Source organism: Lissotriton vulgaris, chromosome 3_1, assembly GCF_964263255.1.
Source record: "Lissotriton vulgaris chromosome 3_1, aLisVul1.2, whole genome shotgun sequence".
NCBI classification, from domain to species: domain Eukaryota; kingdom Metazoa; phylum Chordata; class Amphibia; order Caudata; family Salamandridae; genus Lissotriton; species Lissotriton vulgaris.
In genome coordinates, this window is record NC_141689.1 from 1,875,037,769 (window position 1) to 1,875,057,481 (window position 19,713).

At 40.6% G+C, this 19,713-nt stretch overlaps 1 protein-coding gene across 2 annotated transcripts in view; it reads left to right on the plus strand.

Moving 5' to 3' along the window:
• GUCY1A1 (guanylate cyclase 1 soluble subunit alpha 1) overlaps positions 1–19,713 on the plus strand; it is a 472,623-nt gene that overhangs the window by 369,520 nt on the left and 83,390 nt on the right. For both annotated transcript variants that reach the window (XM_086962337.1, XM_086962338.1), the window contains exon 8: positions 1,762–1,916. In XM_086962337.1, coding sequence (XP_086818463.1) covers positions 1,762–1,916 — 155 coding nt within the window. The remainder of the gene's footprint in view (positions 1–1,761; positions 1,917–19,713) is intronic.

Consider the following 19,713-nt stretch of genomic DNA (forward strand, 5'->3'; position numbering starts at 1 on the left):
AGTCTTTACTTCAAGACAGAGAACAGCAATGATACAAATTGTTTTCTCCGACCAGAACTGTCGAGAAACAATTTGTTTTTTAATCGTTTATATTTCTCTAATAAGCAATATTTGATACAGTAGTGAGACTGTCATTTTAAATCATTTAAGCCAGCTTTCACCAAACTGCCCCAAAGTTCCTGGGGTGATTTTTGTGTAGCCTGAGGCATAGACAATGCTCTACAACGACTTAATGTATGTATTCTGGCCCGACATCACCACACACGAGATTACAGGCAGTAAGTCAACAACCTCGTCACACATTGATGAAAGGGGTCCTTGTGTTTCTAATCCGGTTCCCTGCATGAAGAAGTAATGCTTCCAAAAACCCATAAAGAGCAGGTTGGTGCATGTTGTAAGTTAAGGGTCGCTTGACCGAAGGCATCAGAGCAATTGTAAAATAACCCCCTGAAGCTTGCATGAGTGCGAGCGAGGACACACGTTTGTGCATTGATATTGTCTTTCAATTTGTTAGATTTTTAAAAAAAGTAAAAGTAAACTTGTATGATGTATTGTATAAAAACGCATGACTGTGCAGAAAAAGGATGCACATTATTGCAAAAGTACTGTACTAAACATTTATCATTGATTGTAACACAGCGAAAAGAGATTTTTGTTGCTTAGCTCTCAAAGAAGAGTATTAAAAACAGAAGCAAATGTGTTTGTATTCTCCGAAATCATTCTCCCAGGGCCATTGCCCTTTTACTCCAATAAAGGGAACAAGCGAATGCCATTATAAGACTGATACTCTTGAGGGCAGATTTATCAACAATTCGAACCAGTGCAAAATAACAAAAAGTGGTGCGAATTGCGGCAAACTGTTGAAACATTTTTGCAGTGGAAAGTAGCCCTAAATATAATGTAAATAACGTTTTGTGTTACTTTGCCTTGATGTAATGTGCATCAAGGATGCTTCCAATGCATGGTATCTTGGTGGTCTCACGCTTCCACCCATGGCTTTTGACACATTCTACAAACAATCGTAGGTGGGGGGGTTTCACGAAAATGTAACACCTTCTCAAGGCAGGTGTTACCAAGGACCAATATGTTTATTTCTCCTAATGTTTCACGGATTGGATGTAGGCTGACCAGAACAGCACCATGTGGGAAAAGTTTATAAGTTGGTGTAGGAATAGTATTTTGTACTGGAATGGTGCCTTGGTTGGACAAAACCTATGCTACACATGACACACACACATTTGCACTGTGGTGCAAAAGTGTGTGGGTGGTGCTAGGCAGCCTGTTTGTGGTCAGTGTTGGGGGAAAGAGCGACAGCACCGTATCTTAGTAAATATGGCTTGGTGATGTTCTCTCCCACTAGCTCAATCGAGTGCAGCGACTTTGCCGCCATGTGCAGTGTGATTGTTCAGTAAATGTGCCCCTTCGTGTCTATTACACAGTGTGCGGTACACTAGACAGGCCCCAGTCAGTCTTATTCCGAATGTACTAATTCTTCTGCGAATAAGATCACCGAAGTAAATACAAATGAAACCACTAAGCATCATGAAGAAGAATCAGCAGAGAAGGCAAGCACTGGCACCAGCCTGGGTCGTTTGGTAGCATTCTGTAATCCACTCAGACTTGGCTCCTGTGGGTCATGCGTCATTAGCGCTGCTCCGTCAGATCAAGCTCTTTAAATAAACAGCTGTCAGTGTTTTAACTTAGTACGCACAGTGGCTGGGGGTTGCCAATAATCTAATCTTTCGTGTTTCTCTTATTTAGATGCGCATTGGTTTGCATACCGGGTCTGTCTTCGCTGGAGTCGTTGGCGTGCAAATGCCACGTTATTGTCTCTTTGGGAACAACGTCACATTGGCCAACAAATTTGAGTCGTGCAGCGTCCCCCGGAAGATAAACGTCAGCCCAACGACTTACAGGTACCGCCACAGCGTTATGCATGAGCCAGAATGTGACAGTACAAGGCATGCTTTTGCAAAGCAACCCGAGAACGGGTTGAGGTGGGTTATGTACGTACTGTGCCTTTCGTTTTAAGTACCAGGTGGTATATCATTAGCAGTTCTGAAAGCACACTTACTGCAGTCACTGTTTACTTGCGCCACCCTCTGAGAAATCGAAGGATAAACCCAGACTGACATCCATTGACTGCCTTAGAATACCATTAACGAGCATCTGTGTTTCTAGGATCCCAATTTGCTGAGTTGTTCAGCGCACACATGCATTGCCAGCTGCCTTGACATTTTCCAACACTACATATGTTTGGGTACATGTGAGTAGATGCAGATTTCAAATTAGAAAAGGCACAAAAAAAATAAATATATATATATATATACATATATATATATACATATATATATATATATATATATATATATATATATATACATATATATATATATATATATATATATATATATATATATATATATATATATATATATATATATATATATATATATATATTCACTGAAAAAACCATAGGTTATAAACCATATATAGTTAGGGATTAGCATTTAAAAAACCTTATTTTATTTGCACAAAACCATTGAAATTCCATATATAGTTAGTTGCACTAACTATATATCGCGGACCCGCAATCCACTGCTAATGATGTCACATATTACATCATTCATGACATGGTCAGTGACATCACTGATGACATCACTGATGACATCTCAAATGACATCACTGATGACATCACTGATGACATCTCAAATAACATCACTGATGATATCACTGACATCTCATTTGACATTACTGATTACATCACTGATGATATCATTTATGTGATAATACATCTTCAGACTCTAATATAACCTTTGATACACTCAGTGTAAACAGGCACTCACAGACTGTCACACATCCATGGAGTTACTCACACACCTATTCAGTCATGCAAAGAGTCAATCACATCTCCATTTCCTTAACTATACAGTTATACACACCTTACTTATTCAAACATATACTAACACATATTTACTCTCTTATACAATCCTTGATACAACTTCACAATGATTCATACAGCCACTCTCACATTCACTGACTCTTATGTTCAGTTATTTATATATGTCAACTCTCACATGGAGTGTGTTTTACATATGTACTTACTTTGACATGTAGAACTGAGATATCCATTCACTCACCAATATACTCATGCACACAGTCAACTGTCCATACAGCTGTTTCTACATGCACTTTTGAACCCATACACCTAGGGAATCAACCGCTCACACATCTATGCACAGAGTTATACACCTCCCAGCCACCCACACACACACTCAGTCTCCCATACAAATACTTGGGCAACCATTCAATAACCCATATAGTTACTGATATAGCTACTGATTTAAACATGCAGCAGTTTACAGAAGAACATAAATATTGATTGCCAAATTAAGACACTTTAATCACTAACCCATGCACTCAGTGAGACACATTTAATCATTCTCTCATACAGTCAGTCATGCACCTACTAAATCCTTCATCCAGACACTTATACATCCACTCATTCTTCAATATGTAAGACATATTTTAACTTTACAGAAACATACAGTCACTGGGTGTTGTCATCAGTGATGTCATTTGAGATGTCATCAGTGATGTCATCAGTGATGTCACTGACCATGTCATGAATGATGTAATATGTGACATCATTAGCAGTGGATTGCGGGTCCGCGATATATAGTTAGTGCAACTAACTATATATGGAATTTCAATGGTTTTGTGCAAATAAAATAAGGTTTTTTAAATGCTAATCCCTAACTATATATGGTTTATAACCTATGGTTTTTTCAGTGAATTTTCAAGGTTTTGTAAATGCAAATTCCTAACTATATATGGTCTATAACCTATGGTTTTTTCTGTGAATTTCATTGGTTTTTTAAAAGCTAATATCTATAGCTGTAAAATATATTCTTTATTAAGTGACGTATCACGTAGCCCGTGAGACGCCTCATGATGCATCGCATAACCGTGACGTATCGTCTCTGCAGCGCAAACCAAACCCAAAACGTAAGCGTGCCAGAACACGCTTAAAGATATATATATATTTTTTTAACCTTAATTAGACAAAATCCACACGTGCACATATCACAAACGTTCAAAAAACACAATATGTCGGACTCCCGTTACGCTGCCGGTTAGCTGCCCGGTTAACGTACCAGGAAGCACCTTTACCGCGAAAATCGCAAATTTTTTTTTTTTCACCCCCCAGGGAACTTTAATAGCCCCCTCATCAATCCTAGGGGTTCAGGAGGGGTCTGCCTTACCCCTTTCATTCATTTACACCTTTTTTTTTTCCACCTCTTGTCTCTCGATCCCACAGAGAGACAAGATGGCGGCTACCAGACTGTTTACAATGATAACAGCCAATCAGCTTCTCCTCAGACTCCCGTTACACTGCCGATTAGCTTCCCGGTAGCTGCCCGGTTACCTGCCCAGTTCGCGTACCAAGACGCGTCTCTACGGCGAAAAAATCGGATTTTTTTGTTTGTTTTTTTTTGGCCCCACGTGGCTTTATAATATCCCCCTCATAAATCCTAGGGGGTCAGAAGGGGTCTACCTTGCCCTGTTTCCTTCATTTCCCCCTTTGTTTTGGCCTCCTCTTGTCTCTCGATCCTACCGAGAGACAAGATGGCGGCCGCTCCGGACTGTTTACAATATTGACAGCCAATCAGCTACTCCTCAGACTCCCGTTACACTGCCGGTTAGCTTCCCGGTTAGCTGCCCGGTTAGCTGCCCGGTTCGCGTACCAAGACGCGTCTCTACGGCGAAAAAATCTGATTTTTTTTTTTTTTTTGGGTTACACTGCCGGTTAGCTTCCCGGTTAGCTGCCCGGTTAGCTGCCCGGTTCGCGAACCAAGACGCGTCTCTACGGCGAAAAAATCGGATTTTTTTTTTTTTTTTTTTTGGGCCCGGCGTGGCTCTATAATATCCCCCTCATCAATCCTAGGGGGTCAGGAGGGGTCTACCTTGCCCCCTTTCCTTCATTTCCCCCTTTGTTTTGGCCTCCTCTTGTCTCTCGATCCTACCGAGAGACAAGATGGCGGCCGCACCGGACTGTTTAGAATGTTGACAGACACCGGAGAGCCAATCAGCTTCGCTTTGCAAAGTTCCGATACGCGAAAGGTTCGCTAACCGGATAGCTGCCCGGAGCGCTGTTACAGATATATATCTTGATTTAAACGTTAATTTCTCAAAATCCACTGAAGCACATATATTGAGACCTAGCAAAGGCACATCGGGCTAACAGTCCCTACAATTTTGCCAAGTTTCGTGGAAATCCATTCAGCCGTTCGGGCTAAAAGTGAGTCCAACCGCCCTATGGAAATTAACATGGGAAAAACGTGTTTTGGGACCCCCCTTTTTTCTCGGCCCCCCCTTGACGAACCCCCCCCAAATTTTCAGGAGCTGCTCAGAAACAAAATGTGCCATTTTCCTGAAAATTTCAGCCGATTCCGTCCACAAACGCCAAAGTTATTAGACATAGAATTTTCAAAAGTCCCATAGGAAAAAAATCCTAACTATATATACCTACTGGCTATCGCCAGTAGGTAATATATATATATATATCGAGAGCAATAGATGAGTCATTGTCACGTTTAAACAATCGCATTTTTTTCTCTTAAAGTAACGTTTGTTTCTTTTCTTTTCTGTATTACATTGGTGTTTACAATGCTTCCTTAGGTTATAGCAGTAGTAACAGTCCTGTAAGGCCATGATTTCATGTGTCAGTTACTGGGCGCAGGCAGAGTATGTGCCAAAAGAGTGCTGGGTTGTAAAATATTTTCATTTGAGCTATTTCATAATATTTTAATAATCCTGGTCTTGTCGGTGGTCGGTGTTAGAATCATAGATTCTAATAGATTGATGTGATTGTTGATGTAATAAACAACATACCTGATCAAGATTACTTGTGTATGGCAATAAACTGCATGCTGTCCGTGGTGATTTTTCATTGTGTTTGCGGTTTGATGATTGCCGTTCATATTCAGATGTGATATTTTGCCTTATACTGGATCTGCTTCTTGGTTTAATGACAAAGAGCATCACAAGTGGTCAATGTCAAAATTAACAATTCTGTGAAAATATTTTTGGGAAGATTTAGAAACTTACGTGACAGTCATTTGTAGCCAACGTGTTTGTGGCTGATGATTTAATTGATTGTCATGTACAGGGAAATAATTGAAATAATGTAAAGTATGGCATAATTTAATGAGGTCTGTGCATGATGTAATAAAACACAAATGGAAGCATGGAAAATCAGGTAAGCTTTGCATTCAAATGGTTTTGTGTATATGATGAATGCAAGGCTAGGATCTTAGTAGGTCAGGAAAGTACAACTGCATAAATTGGTAACAGTTTTACCAGGAGATCTCTTGGGAGGCTGTGTAATGTAAGGTTGCTTTCAGAGTTGGATGGACATTCTTTCAGCTAAAATTACCTATTGCATGTAAGCAAAGCTGATAAACTGTGTAATTTGCTAACATCTTTACATTGGAACTTCACACTTATCCTAATCGTAGTTATTGAGAGAGAGGTAGAGGACGGATGGATAGCTGTAGTGTATCAGCATTTCTTGATTTAGCCCTATGCTACACCATCTTCTTTCACAGAGTTACTGGAAAGGTTGCTGGTAGCAGCAGAAGGCAGGTAATCACAGCCAAACGATAATGCATTGCACATGAGTGTTATATCTAATTCCCTATCACTGTTGACAATCTTGAATGACAATAACACCAGGTTTACCTTCTACTCTAATAGCATTGTTGGCTTGCCAACAATTTAGAGCTGGTAGTGATTGTTCTGTAATGGGGCACACTGTGTTCAAGTCATTGGGGAAAGGGACTCTCAGATGAATGATGCAGAAAAGACAGTCACATTGAAAACACGTGAAACAAATAGCAGCAGTAATTTTACTGCTACAAATATTGCAGTTTCCCCCCCCGTTGTATCTTATTGCCTAAGGTGCACAATAACATTTCACAATAGAATTTCACCCTTGCAGGCGGGTGCAGTGAGTGATTGTGCCTGCCTGTAAGAGGATGACTAGGGGGTCCATAGGACCACTTTTCCTCCCTCCAGAGGGCTGCAATTAGGGTGCATACTGAGAGTGTGCCAGCTTTTAGGTCAATGCGCCTTCTCACATCTTTGCATCTGCATCCACGTCTATAATACAGCACGGGTGCAGAGATAAAGGCATTTGCTCTTTTGCGTGGGATCTCGACACCATGCAAACCAGGGAACACCCTCTGGTGATAGCGCTGGCAATATATGTGCATTAACACAATCTGTATTACAGAAATGGCCACACAAGCGTCTGCAGCCCTTTCTGTAATACCAAAGTTCCCAATGGGGTGCACAAAATGGGTGCACATCCCCATTGCACCCCCTGGGCACTTTCCATAATACGGCCAAAGGGTGCAACCTGGAGCCAAAGGCCACAGGTGAATAGTTAGTGCTACTACTACTAATTTAAAAGCATTTACATACACAGAGGTGAAGTAGGCATTTTTTGATAAATCAGTGCACTGTCCCTGACTCTTTCGGGCACAGACAACCGATGTGCCGCGGAGCAGATGGGGACAGTTCACCTGTATTCTAATTCAGCGCCTGCTGCATAAAAGCTCTTCTGCTGCATCATCAGTAGCATGCCAATCAACATCTGAGCAGCCTCACCCATGGAAGCTGAGTACCAGAAAGCCAAGACTGTGCCATCCCATTTAACTTGCATTAACACCTCCGAGCAGCTGAAACTGCCACAACCATCTCCCTGAGTTCTGATATCTCCCCAGGAAAGAGGTGTACAATCGACACAGCCTGGACTGGCCCACAATAATTTGTCTCTGCCACAAATCAATCATTCTGTGAACCGCATGATGATGTCACTGCACTCATTCTATTTCGCCCTTTTGTGGTGCCATAGTGAGGGCAGAAGGCCTTAGTGTGGTTGATATATCGCCTACCGCCTGTATCATGCTGACGGAAACTTCAAGCATCTAAAAAACGGTTGGGCTGCTTAGAGGCAAATGCACATATTCGAATTTAGTGCTGGGATTGCAAAATTACATTGATTTAAACAGAATGTCCTTAAATTTTACAGGAAATGTACACTCGTACAAGGGGAACTTCGAGCATCCAAAACCTGTTAGTCTGCTTAGAATGCATATATTCGAATTTAGTGCTGGGATTGCAAAATTACATTTAATTAAACAGAATGTCCTTAAATTGTACAGGAAATGAACTCTCGTACAAGAGTGTTTAACAGAAATGGCAGAGAGCAGGAAGCTGTTGAGAAGAATAGTATGTTTATATCATTACAAATAGAAAGTTAAAACTATTGAACAAGGTCATTTTGCTACAGTAAGGACCAATAGGTTGTGAGGTTGGACGTTTTTAAAGAGGAAGCAAATATGACTGATGTATTTATTGGCTCATTCTATATGTAAAGAGTGTTTTTTTGGCATTGGATAGACATAGACAAACATTTGAAATCGCTTTTTAAATGGTTGATCCGAGTGTTCATTATTCTTAGTAGAGCATTTACTCATTTTGTATAGTTCAATGGTTGAATTAAATAGGTATCTCAGAATGTGGCTGCTTATAATATAATACATTATATGTTTTACTTACACTTTAGACCTATATAGCACTGGATATACCTAGTGTTTAATTTTTTAATGAAAGAGTGCTGGTGCCCGAAGCTCTACTAAGTAGCAAATAAATGCTGCAATTAAACACCAGTGTGCCAAATAGCAAGGGCACTATTTATGAAAAACGAATACCGTGCTGCACGGCAAGTTACCTTGCTGTGCGTGTGTCACAAGGAAAGGGCAGGAAGTGCTGTATTTTAGGCAACATGGTGCATTCCTGTCCTTTCCCTTGCGCCCTTTTGGCAACTTAGCGCTAACGCAGTTACCCTTGCACCACAGCACAAAGACCCTGCCTGAGCACTCTCACAAAGGGGTTTGACTGTAGTCTGTTGTGATTCCAAACAATCTGTGGCCAGGGAAAAGAAGCAGGAAATTCCATGAACCTTGAGTAAGTGGAATCCTCTAGAAGCTTATTCTACTACAAAGTGAGCACCAGGTATAAATATTGGACCTCAGACCCCCAACTCTTCAGTACACATCTGGACCGGTGAAAGACTTAGTGGAAGGATTGCTGTGTGTGCTGCTCTACTGCAAGAAGAACTGCCACTCTGCTATCCTGCAACACTCCTGTCAGAATGAAGGACTAGTCTTGCATCTTAAAACCAGGACCACTAGAGTAACTTTGAGGGCTAACTGGCCTCCTGATCAGAAACCTCAGGGTCAGAACAGGCTTCCTTCATCTTCGTCCCATCACCTCGACAGCTTTGAGTCCTACACTCCCATGTGGTGCCACCCCAGTTCTAGAGCCTTGGAATGGGACCTGAATGTGCTATTCCAGGCCCAAATGTGGTCCAAGCAGACCAATTCATCAGAGCCGCAGTGCAGTGCATTGGCAACCAAAAACTCTGAATTGGAGCCACTGCATGACGCCTCACCATACTCCACATCAGCAGTACTGTGTGGTTCATCTTGGGCACAGGCCTTCGCATCCCTGCCTTATAGTAACTATCAATGTGCGACATATCCTTGATGCATGCCTTCACATCAAAAGTCCCTTATTGATGGCAACCACAACTATGATTCAGGATTCTACATCACAAGCACTGCAGCTTCTTCGTATCCAACCTGTGTGCAATGCATCTCCAGGCAGGACTTCACATCCCAAGCCTCTCATCAATGGCATCCTTGTCAATGATGCAGGGCCTCGCATCGCAGCTTCCCAGCTCCTAAAATATACAAATGCATGGCACATCCTCGACTTGGGTTTCCGCATTCAGGATTTAAAGTACTCTTGTTCAGTGGGCCTAACTCTGTCTCTATAGCTGGCCCGTGCTCCATCATAGTCGTTTGAATTTGTGACTTTATCTAAGGCCAACATGACCAGATTTTCACAATTTGCACTTGGTGCTTTTTTGGCGTTATTCTCACATCTTTAAAATTGCATATCTTTGATTGTTCTAATTGGATTTATATTGTTTTATTAATTTACTATTACTTTATTTTTCTAAATTGGTGTGTGGTTTTTGTGTGTTGTGTTTCACTTTATTACTGTTTAAAGTGCTGCATAAATACTTTAAACATTGCCTCCAAGTTAAGCCTGACTGCTTTTGTACCAGGCTCTCAGAAGGACCCTTACAGGTTAATTTGGAGTTGCTTGTGACTTCAACCTGATAAGGTTTGCAGTATGGCTTCACCCCCCTCAACCAGTAACCTAATTTCTTACACCAAAAATAAGTGATGGTGACCCCACATCCAACCACCGGCTCAGTTTAGGCACTGGATATACCATTTTGAGGGATGTCTTAATATGGGTTTTCATAAAGTGCACATGCTATGCATGTATTCAAATTGTGGCAACATCACACATTATATGTATGCACCTGATCTTTGATATGATATGTCACTAGTGTTGATTCTGCCAAGTAAATTACATGTTGTCTCAAGTCATTGACCATAGTCATTTAAATTCTTTGCAATTCATCTCAATTTTGCTTCCATAGTTGTAAGTGTGTAGTTGAAGATAATTGGGGAGGCAATGGTAATGTCAGTAGGGATTTGTGAGTTATAAAAAAGAGTAGTATCTATAAATATTGACTGAAGAACATAGTTTCCACAAATATATTTTCATCCATTTTATCGCTGTATAAAAAGTTCAGTCTGCTGGTGCTCACTCTGAAGCAGATATTAGTCCCCAAATATGCTAGTACTGAAGGTATAAAAGGAAATACATGGAGGCATATGATAGATGACTAAAGTATGTGATGGGATTTAGGAATTTCAAACAGATCAAATTTTTTTACAGGTTTATTTATTTATAGTACATATTAGTGATATATATATGTATATTACCTACTGGCGGTCGCCAGTAGGTAGTTATAGTTAGGATAATTTTCAATGTTAAATCTCAACATTCTATTTTGAATAACTTTGGCGCCGGTTGACGAATCTGCCTGAAATTTTCAGGAAAATGGTCTCATGGCGGTCCGGTCCTTCCCTGAAAGTTTGGGGGGGATTCGTCAAGCGGGGGCCGAGATAAAAGGGGGGTCCCAAAACGCGTTTTCCCCATGTTAATTTCCATAGGGCGGTCGATTTCACTTTTAGCCCGAACGGCTGAATGGATTTCCACCAAACTTGGCAAAATTGTAGGGACTGGTAGCCCGATGTGCCTTTGCTATGTCTCAAGATATGTGCTCCAGTGGATTTTGAGTAATTAAGGTTCAAAAAAATATATATATCTATAGCAGCGCACCGGTACGCGCACGGGTGCGCGTACCGTGCGCGCCACGCGACTTGCGAAAGGAAAGCTGATTGGCTCTCGGGTGTCTGTAAACATTCTAAACAGTCCGGAGCGGCCGCCATCTTGTGTCTCGGTAAAATCGAGACACAAGAGGTGGCCAAAACAAAGAGGGAAATGAACATAAGGGGGCAGAGTAGACCCCCCCTGACCCCCTAGGTTTGATGTGGGGGCCATAAAAGGGCCCCGCAAGGCAAAAAAAAAAATTTTTTTTTTTTTGATTTTCGCGGGGGGAGCGCCCGGTACGCGCACGGGTGCGCGTACCGGGGAGCGTACCATGGGAAAAAAGAATGACAGTTTTAAAAGTAGCTGTTTAGAAAAAAAAATGTTTAGTTGTTTTTTTTATACATACACATACATATATATAAATGCATATGCACATATATATATGCATATATGTCTATATGTGTGCGTGTAGAGAGAGGTAGAGAGGTAGAGGTGTAGAGGTAGAGAGGTAGAGAGGTAGCGGTAGAGAGGTAGAGATTAGTAGAGAGAGAAGAAGAGAGAGGTAGAGAGGTAGAGAGTAGAGAGTGAGTAATAGAGAGTAGAGAGTGAGTAGTAGAGAGTAGTAGAGAGCAGTAGAGAGAGTAGCAGAGTGAGTAGTAGAGAGTAGTAGAGTGAATAGTAGAGTGAGTAGTAGAGAGTAGTAGAGAGTGAGTAGTAGAGAGTAGTAGAGAGTAAGTAGTAGAGTGAGTAGTAGAGAGCAGTAGAGAGTGAGTAGTAGAGAGTAGGAGAGAGTAAGTAGTAGAGAGTAGTGGAGAATATTCCAAAGTTTGGCACAGCACCACTTTCACAATGAGTCCAATCAAATCATATCACTTAGAGTACTTATTGAAGCGCTGAATCTTGGTGTATATTCAAATGCTTTTATTTTCCTTAAGTTTATGTACCACAGCCAGCCGAAACGTTTCGTTCTGTACAACAGAACTTCTTCAGGGCGTTCTTATTTCCTTCAAGTTATGTCGGTATCCCGTTGTCATATAACTAGATATTTCTTCCAAATGTTAGACGAGACATAAGTATATTCTTATTAAAAGTGACTAGGTATCAATTTTACCCACACAATTTGGGCAGACTTGAGTAATTTATAGCATCCTCAAAGTCAGTCTTTCAAAAATTCCAAAGTATAGGACATGATAATCCAAATCCAAATGTTTCTCAAGAAAAGTCATTTACAATCGTTCGGAATATCGGTGTTTGGGCAGATATGATCCAGGGACCCCCAGTATGCAAGGGGAATTAGTCCCCCCTCTACAAACATGCACGGGGGCTGCGTTGCAGAGAGGTGTAAAAAGGGTTGTGGCTTCATTACACCTCTCTGCAATGCAGTCCCCTGGCGCATACTGGAGATTCCTGGTGGGCTTTCAGGTCTTATATAGTTAGGAATTAGCATTAAAAAAACCTTTGAAATTCACTGAAAAAACCATAGGTTTCACACCAGTTATAGTTAGGAATTAGCATTTAAAAAACCTATTAAATTCACTGACAAAACCAGTTATAGTTAGCTGGAAATTTTACTGACATAAAACCATTGAAATTCCCACGTTATAGTTAGTTGGACTCACTATAACTTGCGCGCCTGCAATGCACTGCTGATGACGTCACATATTACATCACTCATGACATGGTCAGTGACATCACTCATGACATCACTGATGACACCATCCAGTGAATGTGTGTCTTTCTGAAAAATAAATTTGTTTTATATATGTATTTGTAAAGGTCGATGGAAGAATAAATGTTTAAATAAGTGTGTAAATGGATGTTTTTTTTAAAAAAAATTGGTTGGTTAACTGGCTTATTAAGTGTATCTTAGTGAATACATATATTAGCGAGTATTGTTTAAATATTTAAATGTTTGTATCAGTGTTTCTCTTTGTGTATAAGTGGCTGCAGGGGTTGGTGACTGACTCACTGTTTGTATGTGTTTTGAAGACAGAATATGTGCAGGACTGTATGGGTGGACGAGTGTGTATATGTGTGTGTTAGTGAGTGAATGACTGTCTCACTAGTGTCTTCATTACTAACGACATATGTTTTAATCTAGTATATGTGAGTATTGATGTATATAAGTGAGTATAGTATATATAGTGAGAGATTGTAGGAGTTCCTGTTTAAATAAGTATGTGTTTCTATAAGTGATTGTTTAAGAGAGTAAGTATGTGTAAGTTTCCTTAGAAGTAAGGTGGTAGTGTGTGTATAAATGTATATGCAAATAAATGGATGTTCAATAGTTTATGTGCATGTGTGAGTATGTGTGTGAGTAACTTTTGGATGACTGCTGATGTGTAACAGGATGTATAGGTGTATCACTACATATGATGAGTGAGTATATATATGAGTGACTATATAGAACTGTTGGTGAATGAGTGGATGAGTATATAGATGGTGGAATTACTGAATTGGTTGTTGTTACTGGTTTGGGTATCTCCATTTTTTTGAAAATGTTTGTTTCTATTTTTGAATATTTGTTTCAAGCGTTACATTACACTGAAATTAGGTCTGTCACTCTGTCACAAGGATGGTGTCATCAGTGATGTCATGAGTGATGTCACTGACCATGTCATGAGTGATGTAATATGTGACGTCATCAGCAGTGCATTGCAGGCGCGCAAGTTATAGTGAGTCCAACTAACTATAACGTGGGAATTTCAATGGTTTTATGTCAGTAAAATTTCCAGCTAACTATAACTGGTTTTGTCAGTGAATTTAATAGGTTTTTTAAATGCTAATTCCTAACTATAACTGGTGTGAAACCTATGGTTTTTTCAGTGAATATATATATATGCAGGTCCTCAACGCGTAGCAACGCTACGTTAGATGCACTCCCCTCGATATTCCAGGAATCAAAAGTCCTCAACAAAGTGCGCTTTTCCAAAATCCATATTTATTTAAAGTGCAGCATCGTGATAAGCCATGGAATCAAAACCCAACGCGTTTCGGCGAGGAAACTCGCCTTGGTCACGGGTAATTTCAAATCCAATACACAAACATTAAATAAAGTTTCACGTGAAAAGTGCAACATAAACAAAGGACTCATAGCTTGATCATGGTGGCCATCTTAGAGTGGAGTACACATTCATTAGTCAAATAGCTCAAATAATACGTTCCATTGGCACCTTATTATAAATCAAAAAGACATTTTTAAGAGAATGAGCCCATTCTTGTCACTTATGTAGTATTATGACATGCAAAAGAAATAATTACTGGAAACGCTAATTTCGCGTTCTAAAGTCCCGTCAGCATCTTAAATAAATGTGAAAAACATCCGATTTCTTTACTCTCTTTCACAGTAAGACTTCAAATGAATTGCCCAAATGTGAATTTGAGAGATAACCTCATATGTTACCAACCCCCAGTGAGTTTTGCATATTGTCGTAACTGGTCATAGAGTTAACCAAAAAGTTTCTTTTAACCAAAAATTACAATTTTGACCTATTTTTAAATAGTTTTATCAGTCCAACTCAAGTGAGTTTAGTTTGCATAAAACGACGCCCAGTACGTTGCATGCTACATGTGAAATCCCAAGTGAGATATAGTATACAGAGCAGACACTCGAATCAATCCAAGTATGTATAGTCTTAGACGGATGTTTCTTCATGTGCATCATAACATAATCAGTACCTATAAGTGAAACACAAAAGAAAGGTGCCGATCAAAATCTATATCAAGCATAACCAGAAACTAATGAATTTAGCTATGAGTTATGAACTGAGTGAATTAAAGTGGTGAAACAAAAATTAAAATTCAAAATGCATTTAAAAACAGCAGAAGGCACTGTCTAGACCAGGGGCCCAAAACCAGTTACAGTTCTAGTTACATCTAAAACAAATACATTAATTATCATATCCAGACTGCAGCTAACATTAATCACCTAGATGCCATTTCATTTCTTCCTCCGAGTTTAAACCTCTGGGCATAAGGGTATCGAGCTCAATGATGTACCTGTTCTCCATTTGTCTTAATTTGCGGATCTTATCACCACCTCTTTTCATGGCAGGGAGCTTGTCAATTAAGAAGAACTTAAGCAAATTTCTATTGCTTTAGTGTTGTTCCTCGAAATGACGTGCGATGGGTGAGGTTTGATCTTTATTGTCAATAGATCTCATGTGTTCAAGGACACGTTTCTTGGCAGGGAACATCATGCTCCCTACGTATTTCCTTGAACACGGGCATGTCAAAACGTACACACAATATTCAGATAGGCATGTTAGATGTTTATTAATAGGTTTTTCAACTGCTTCAACAGGAAAGAAGACACATAGTCTCCACAAATATATTTTCATCCATTTTATCGCTGTATGAAAAGTTCAGTCTGCTGGTGCTCACTCTGAAGCAGATATTAGTCCCCAAATATGCTAGTACTGAAGGTATAAAAGGAAATACATGGAGGCATATGATAGATGACTAAAGTATGGGATGGGATTTAGGAATTTCAAACAGATCACATTTTTTTACAGGTTTATTTATTTATAGTACATATTAGTGATATATATATATATATATAACTCCAAAACGGCGTGCCAGGTGCACACTCAGGTACTATGAATCCACACCAGTCAGCAGGTTAGTCAAATGAGTAGGGTTTATTCACGCCATAAGCCCTACGTAACGCGTTTCGCACTCCATGAGTGCTTGTTCACACAAAATGCTCAAAAAGTTTGTCGTATTTACCGTGTGCATTCAATAAACATAAACATAGGACTCACATATCTTAGTAATATTGTGCGGGCGCCATCTTGTAGTGGGTATAAATTGTAACAATACCAAGTTTGGTGCTATATTAAACAATGAACATGCTAACACAAAGTAGTACCTAATAGCCGGGCAGCCCAAAAGAAAATCCTGGACATTTGCAAAAAAATATGTTGAAAATTTGAAAAAATCATATTGATGTCACAGCTGGAACACAAATATTAGATATTTTAAACTCATGATTAATGAGTGTTATGACTCAAGTAAAAGTTTGCAACGACGTGCCACAGTTCTATAATACATTGGTGCCGTCTTCCAATCAGAATCGAGACACACAGCACGTGATCGACATCGCGTCTCCTAAGGGTTACTATGGAGACGTTGTAAACCTTGCCGTACCTACGTATATACAGGTAGCGGTACATGTAGAGTCAATCCCCCCTAGTTAGTGGGTGAGTGCATGGCATAAAATTATAATTACATATCCCCTGGTTAGTGGAAGAGCTCTAAGTGACATAAAGAAAGTCCAGCAAATATAGTCTGTTGATGTTCACACGGTCTAAAAATGAGCAATAGGTGAAGGGTCAGCCACGGAACAACCCCGTTCCAAGATCCATAAATAATAAAGTGCACAGTGATACAAATATAAGAAAACATACTTCATCTGGAGGGTGGAGAAGGCCAGAGTTGAAAAGTACTCGGTTACTGAGATCACAAGCCTGTGATACAGTCCTACTGTTTCAACCTGTGGGGAATAGAGTGAAGGGGCTATACTCAGACTGAGAGTAATCTTAAATGACTTTAAAACAACATGAATGATATACAGTCAATGAAATCGACATTCATTCTTGATGTAAATGCACATTGTATTCCTCATCAAGATTGTGTCCATTCGGAAAACGTGTACAGAGACCAATGATGTATCTCGACTCTCGCTGTCTCAGTCTAAGAGCACGATTGCCTCCCCTTGTGGAAAGCATTACCTGTTCGACAACATAGTACTTGAGAAGTTTGGCATTCGAGAAATGGTGGCTTTCAAAATGCCTAGCAATAGGATACTGTTTGTCTCTATTGGTGATGGCTCTGGTATGTTCCAGTAAGCGTTGTTTTGCCATTTTCGTGGTGCTGCCCACATACTTTAGTTCGCAAGGACATACTAATACATACACCACAAATGTGGTAGTGCACGTTAAGAATTGTTTTATGGTTTCCATTTTGTTGGTACTCGGATTCCAATATTCTTTAACCATGTGGCTGTTTGCACATGCTTTGCAATGACCACATGGAAAGAAACCGGGGAGATCTACCCCCCGTGGTACGATGTCACTGATCACATTATGTACTAGTAGGTCACTCAGACTGCGGCCCCTGCGGTAAGTGATGCTAGGTCTTGCTGGTATAGTATTTCCTATGATGGGATCATTTTTGAGAATGTTCCAATTTTTTGTGATACTTTTCTTTATTTGCTTTTGATTGCCATTATAGTCAAGAATGATGCGGGTGACATTGTTTTCATCTTGCATCTTTTCATCTTTTCTTTCAGTGGTTAGTAAATTCACGCGTTCTACTAACTTGACTTTCTCGGTAGCTCTTTTGATGACCCATTTAGGGTAACCCCTGTTGATGAACCGTTGGACCATGATTTTTAGGGCTCGGACTCCTCCCCACTGTAAAGTGGGAGGAGTTTCGAGAACTAATGTTAAAGAAGAAAAAAAAGTATCTCCTAGGGCTTTTGCCGAGACAAATTCCACACATTCCTTTGCGTGTTCTGTCATCTGGCCAGTGATTCGTGTTCGTTGTGCTGTCGTTTTAATAGGCTTGAAGTGATAGGGTAAATGTAGTTTTGTTCCGCCATTTTGGGCATATTTCGTTCGTGCTCGCGCAAAGAAGTACATTAATTATAATTAGGAGCTGTCAGGGTGCCTCCGTAAGTGAATGCAGATGGCCGGGCGCGTTCACCATTCAGCAGCGCTCAGCGCGCAGCTGCTGCATGCCAGGCCGGGAAAGGGCTTCATCAGCCTCACTCATCACCATACTTCAGACCAGAATACAAATAAATATATATGCTCACTCGTGCAGCGTGGCCAGTGCCTAGTCTGCAGGCTTCAAGCGTAAGACTGCTTTCATAGTCTCAATATTGTTCCTGTTCTAATAAATTTGACCGCGCCTCTTTCAAGTCCATGCTACATTACATTCCACGGACTACATTGATTGGTCCGTTACAGCAGATTATTATATTACGTGTATCCCATTTTGGTCCAAAAAGCTTGAATACGGTGGAAATTCGTGGCCAAACGTCCATTTGGTTGTGGAGTTTTTATCTCACGCTTTCATATTTCTAGCCTGTCCGAGTTTGTTGTGAGTCATGCTTTTGATTTCGGCAGTCCATCGTGAGCAGAGTTTGTTCGGATCTGTGAGTCATAGATTGAGCGCAAGCACCTTCTGAAAGCTTGCGAAAAGCGTCGGGCCAGCTTCCAATTCACAGCTCGGCAGGAATATTAATGTGTCCACGCTCTTAAAAGTAATGGTGTGAATGAGGCACTTATGTGCTGTCTATTTAATGCTGAATCAATGCCACATTCCCTATGATTTTATTTATTTTAGAAATTCAATCAAATCCCGGGTGGCTCGGAAAGTGCTCAAGATTATTGAAAAAAATGCTCTTTAACGTGCTATGACCAATTGGGAAGGTGGGCAGGTGTGGATGTAATTTAAGTCATAATGTGATTGGTGTGAAGGTACGGTACTTAGGTGTGATGTGATCCACACAGCGATTGGCTGCAACAAGGGGCATGCTTGGCGGTACCTTAAGGGGCCATCCGGTGAATGATGTCAAAATATGTCTCAAAGCGCAAGCTGACATCATCAGACAAAGCAGCATTCTAGAATGATTATTGTTGGTGATTGTTAGTGATGCAGGACTGACTGAGGAAGGAGAACTGTTTGTTTGTCTACACCAGGTCACCATTTTAACTGCTGTAATTGATTGGAATATGAAGGCGGACTTTTATTTTCTCCAAAACTGCTCTAATTGGGTGGAACCAGATAGATCGATTACTCGTATGAGATTTTAGGTGACAAAGTATGTGGTGATGTCATTGACCTGTTGGTACATGGTCACAGAATCAATGATAAACCTAAGGGTATTGGTTTTTTTTTGGTTTCGTAATTGAGGCCAAGACCGAACTTTGCAAAAAACACAGGCTGTGAACACATTGTGTGTGTTTTAATGTTGCACTTCGTTGTAAATCCTTGACATACCTTTTTTTTGCACTTTGGCTGCAGCTTGTATAAAGAGACTCGCCATCCTAAGTGTGCAATTCATTCCTTTCTTAGTTCGTCTCACCTCCTCCCTTCTTTTCTACTCTCCCCCCGCCCCTCCTATTTTCTTGCCATCGCTGGTTGCACTCTCTCCTCTCCGCTACTAGTAATACCCGATGCAGAGTGGCGGCGCAGAGTGGCGGTGCAGAGTGGCGGTGCGGAGGTACAGAGTGCAGAGTGGCGGTGCAGAGTGGCGGTGCAGAGTGCAGAGTGGCGGTGCAGAGTGGCGGTGCAGAGTGCAGAGTGGCGGTGCAGAGTGCAGAGTGGCGGTGCAGAGTGGCGGTGCAGAGTGCAGAGTGGCGGTGCAGAGTGCAG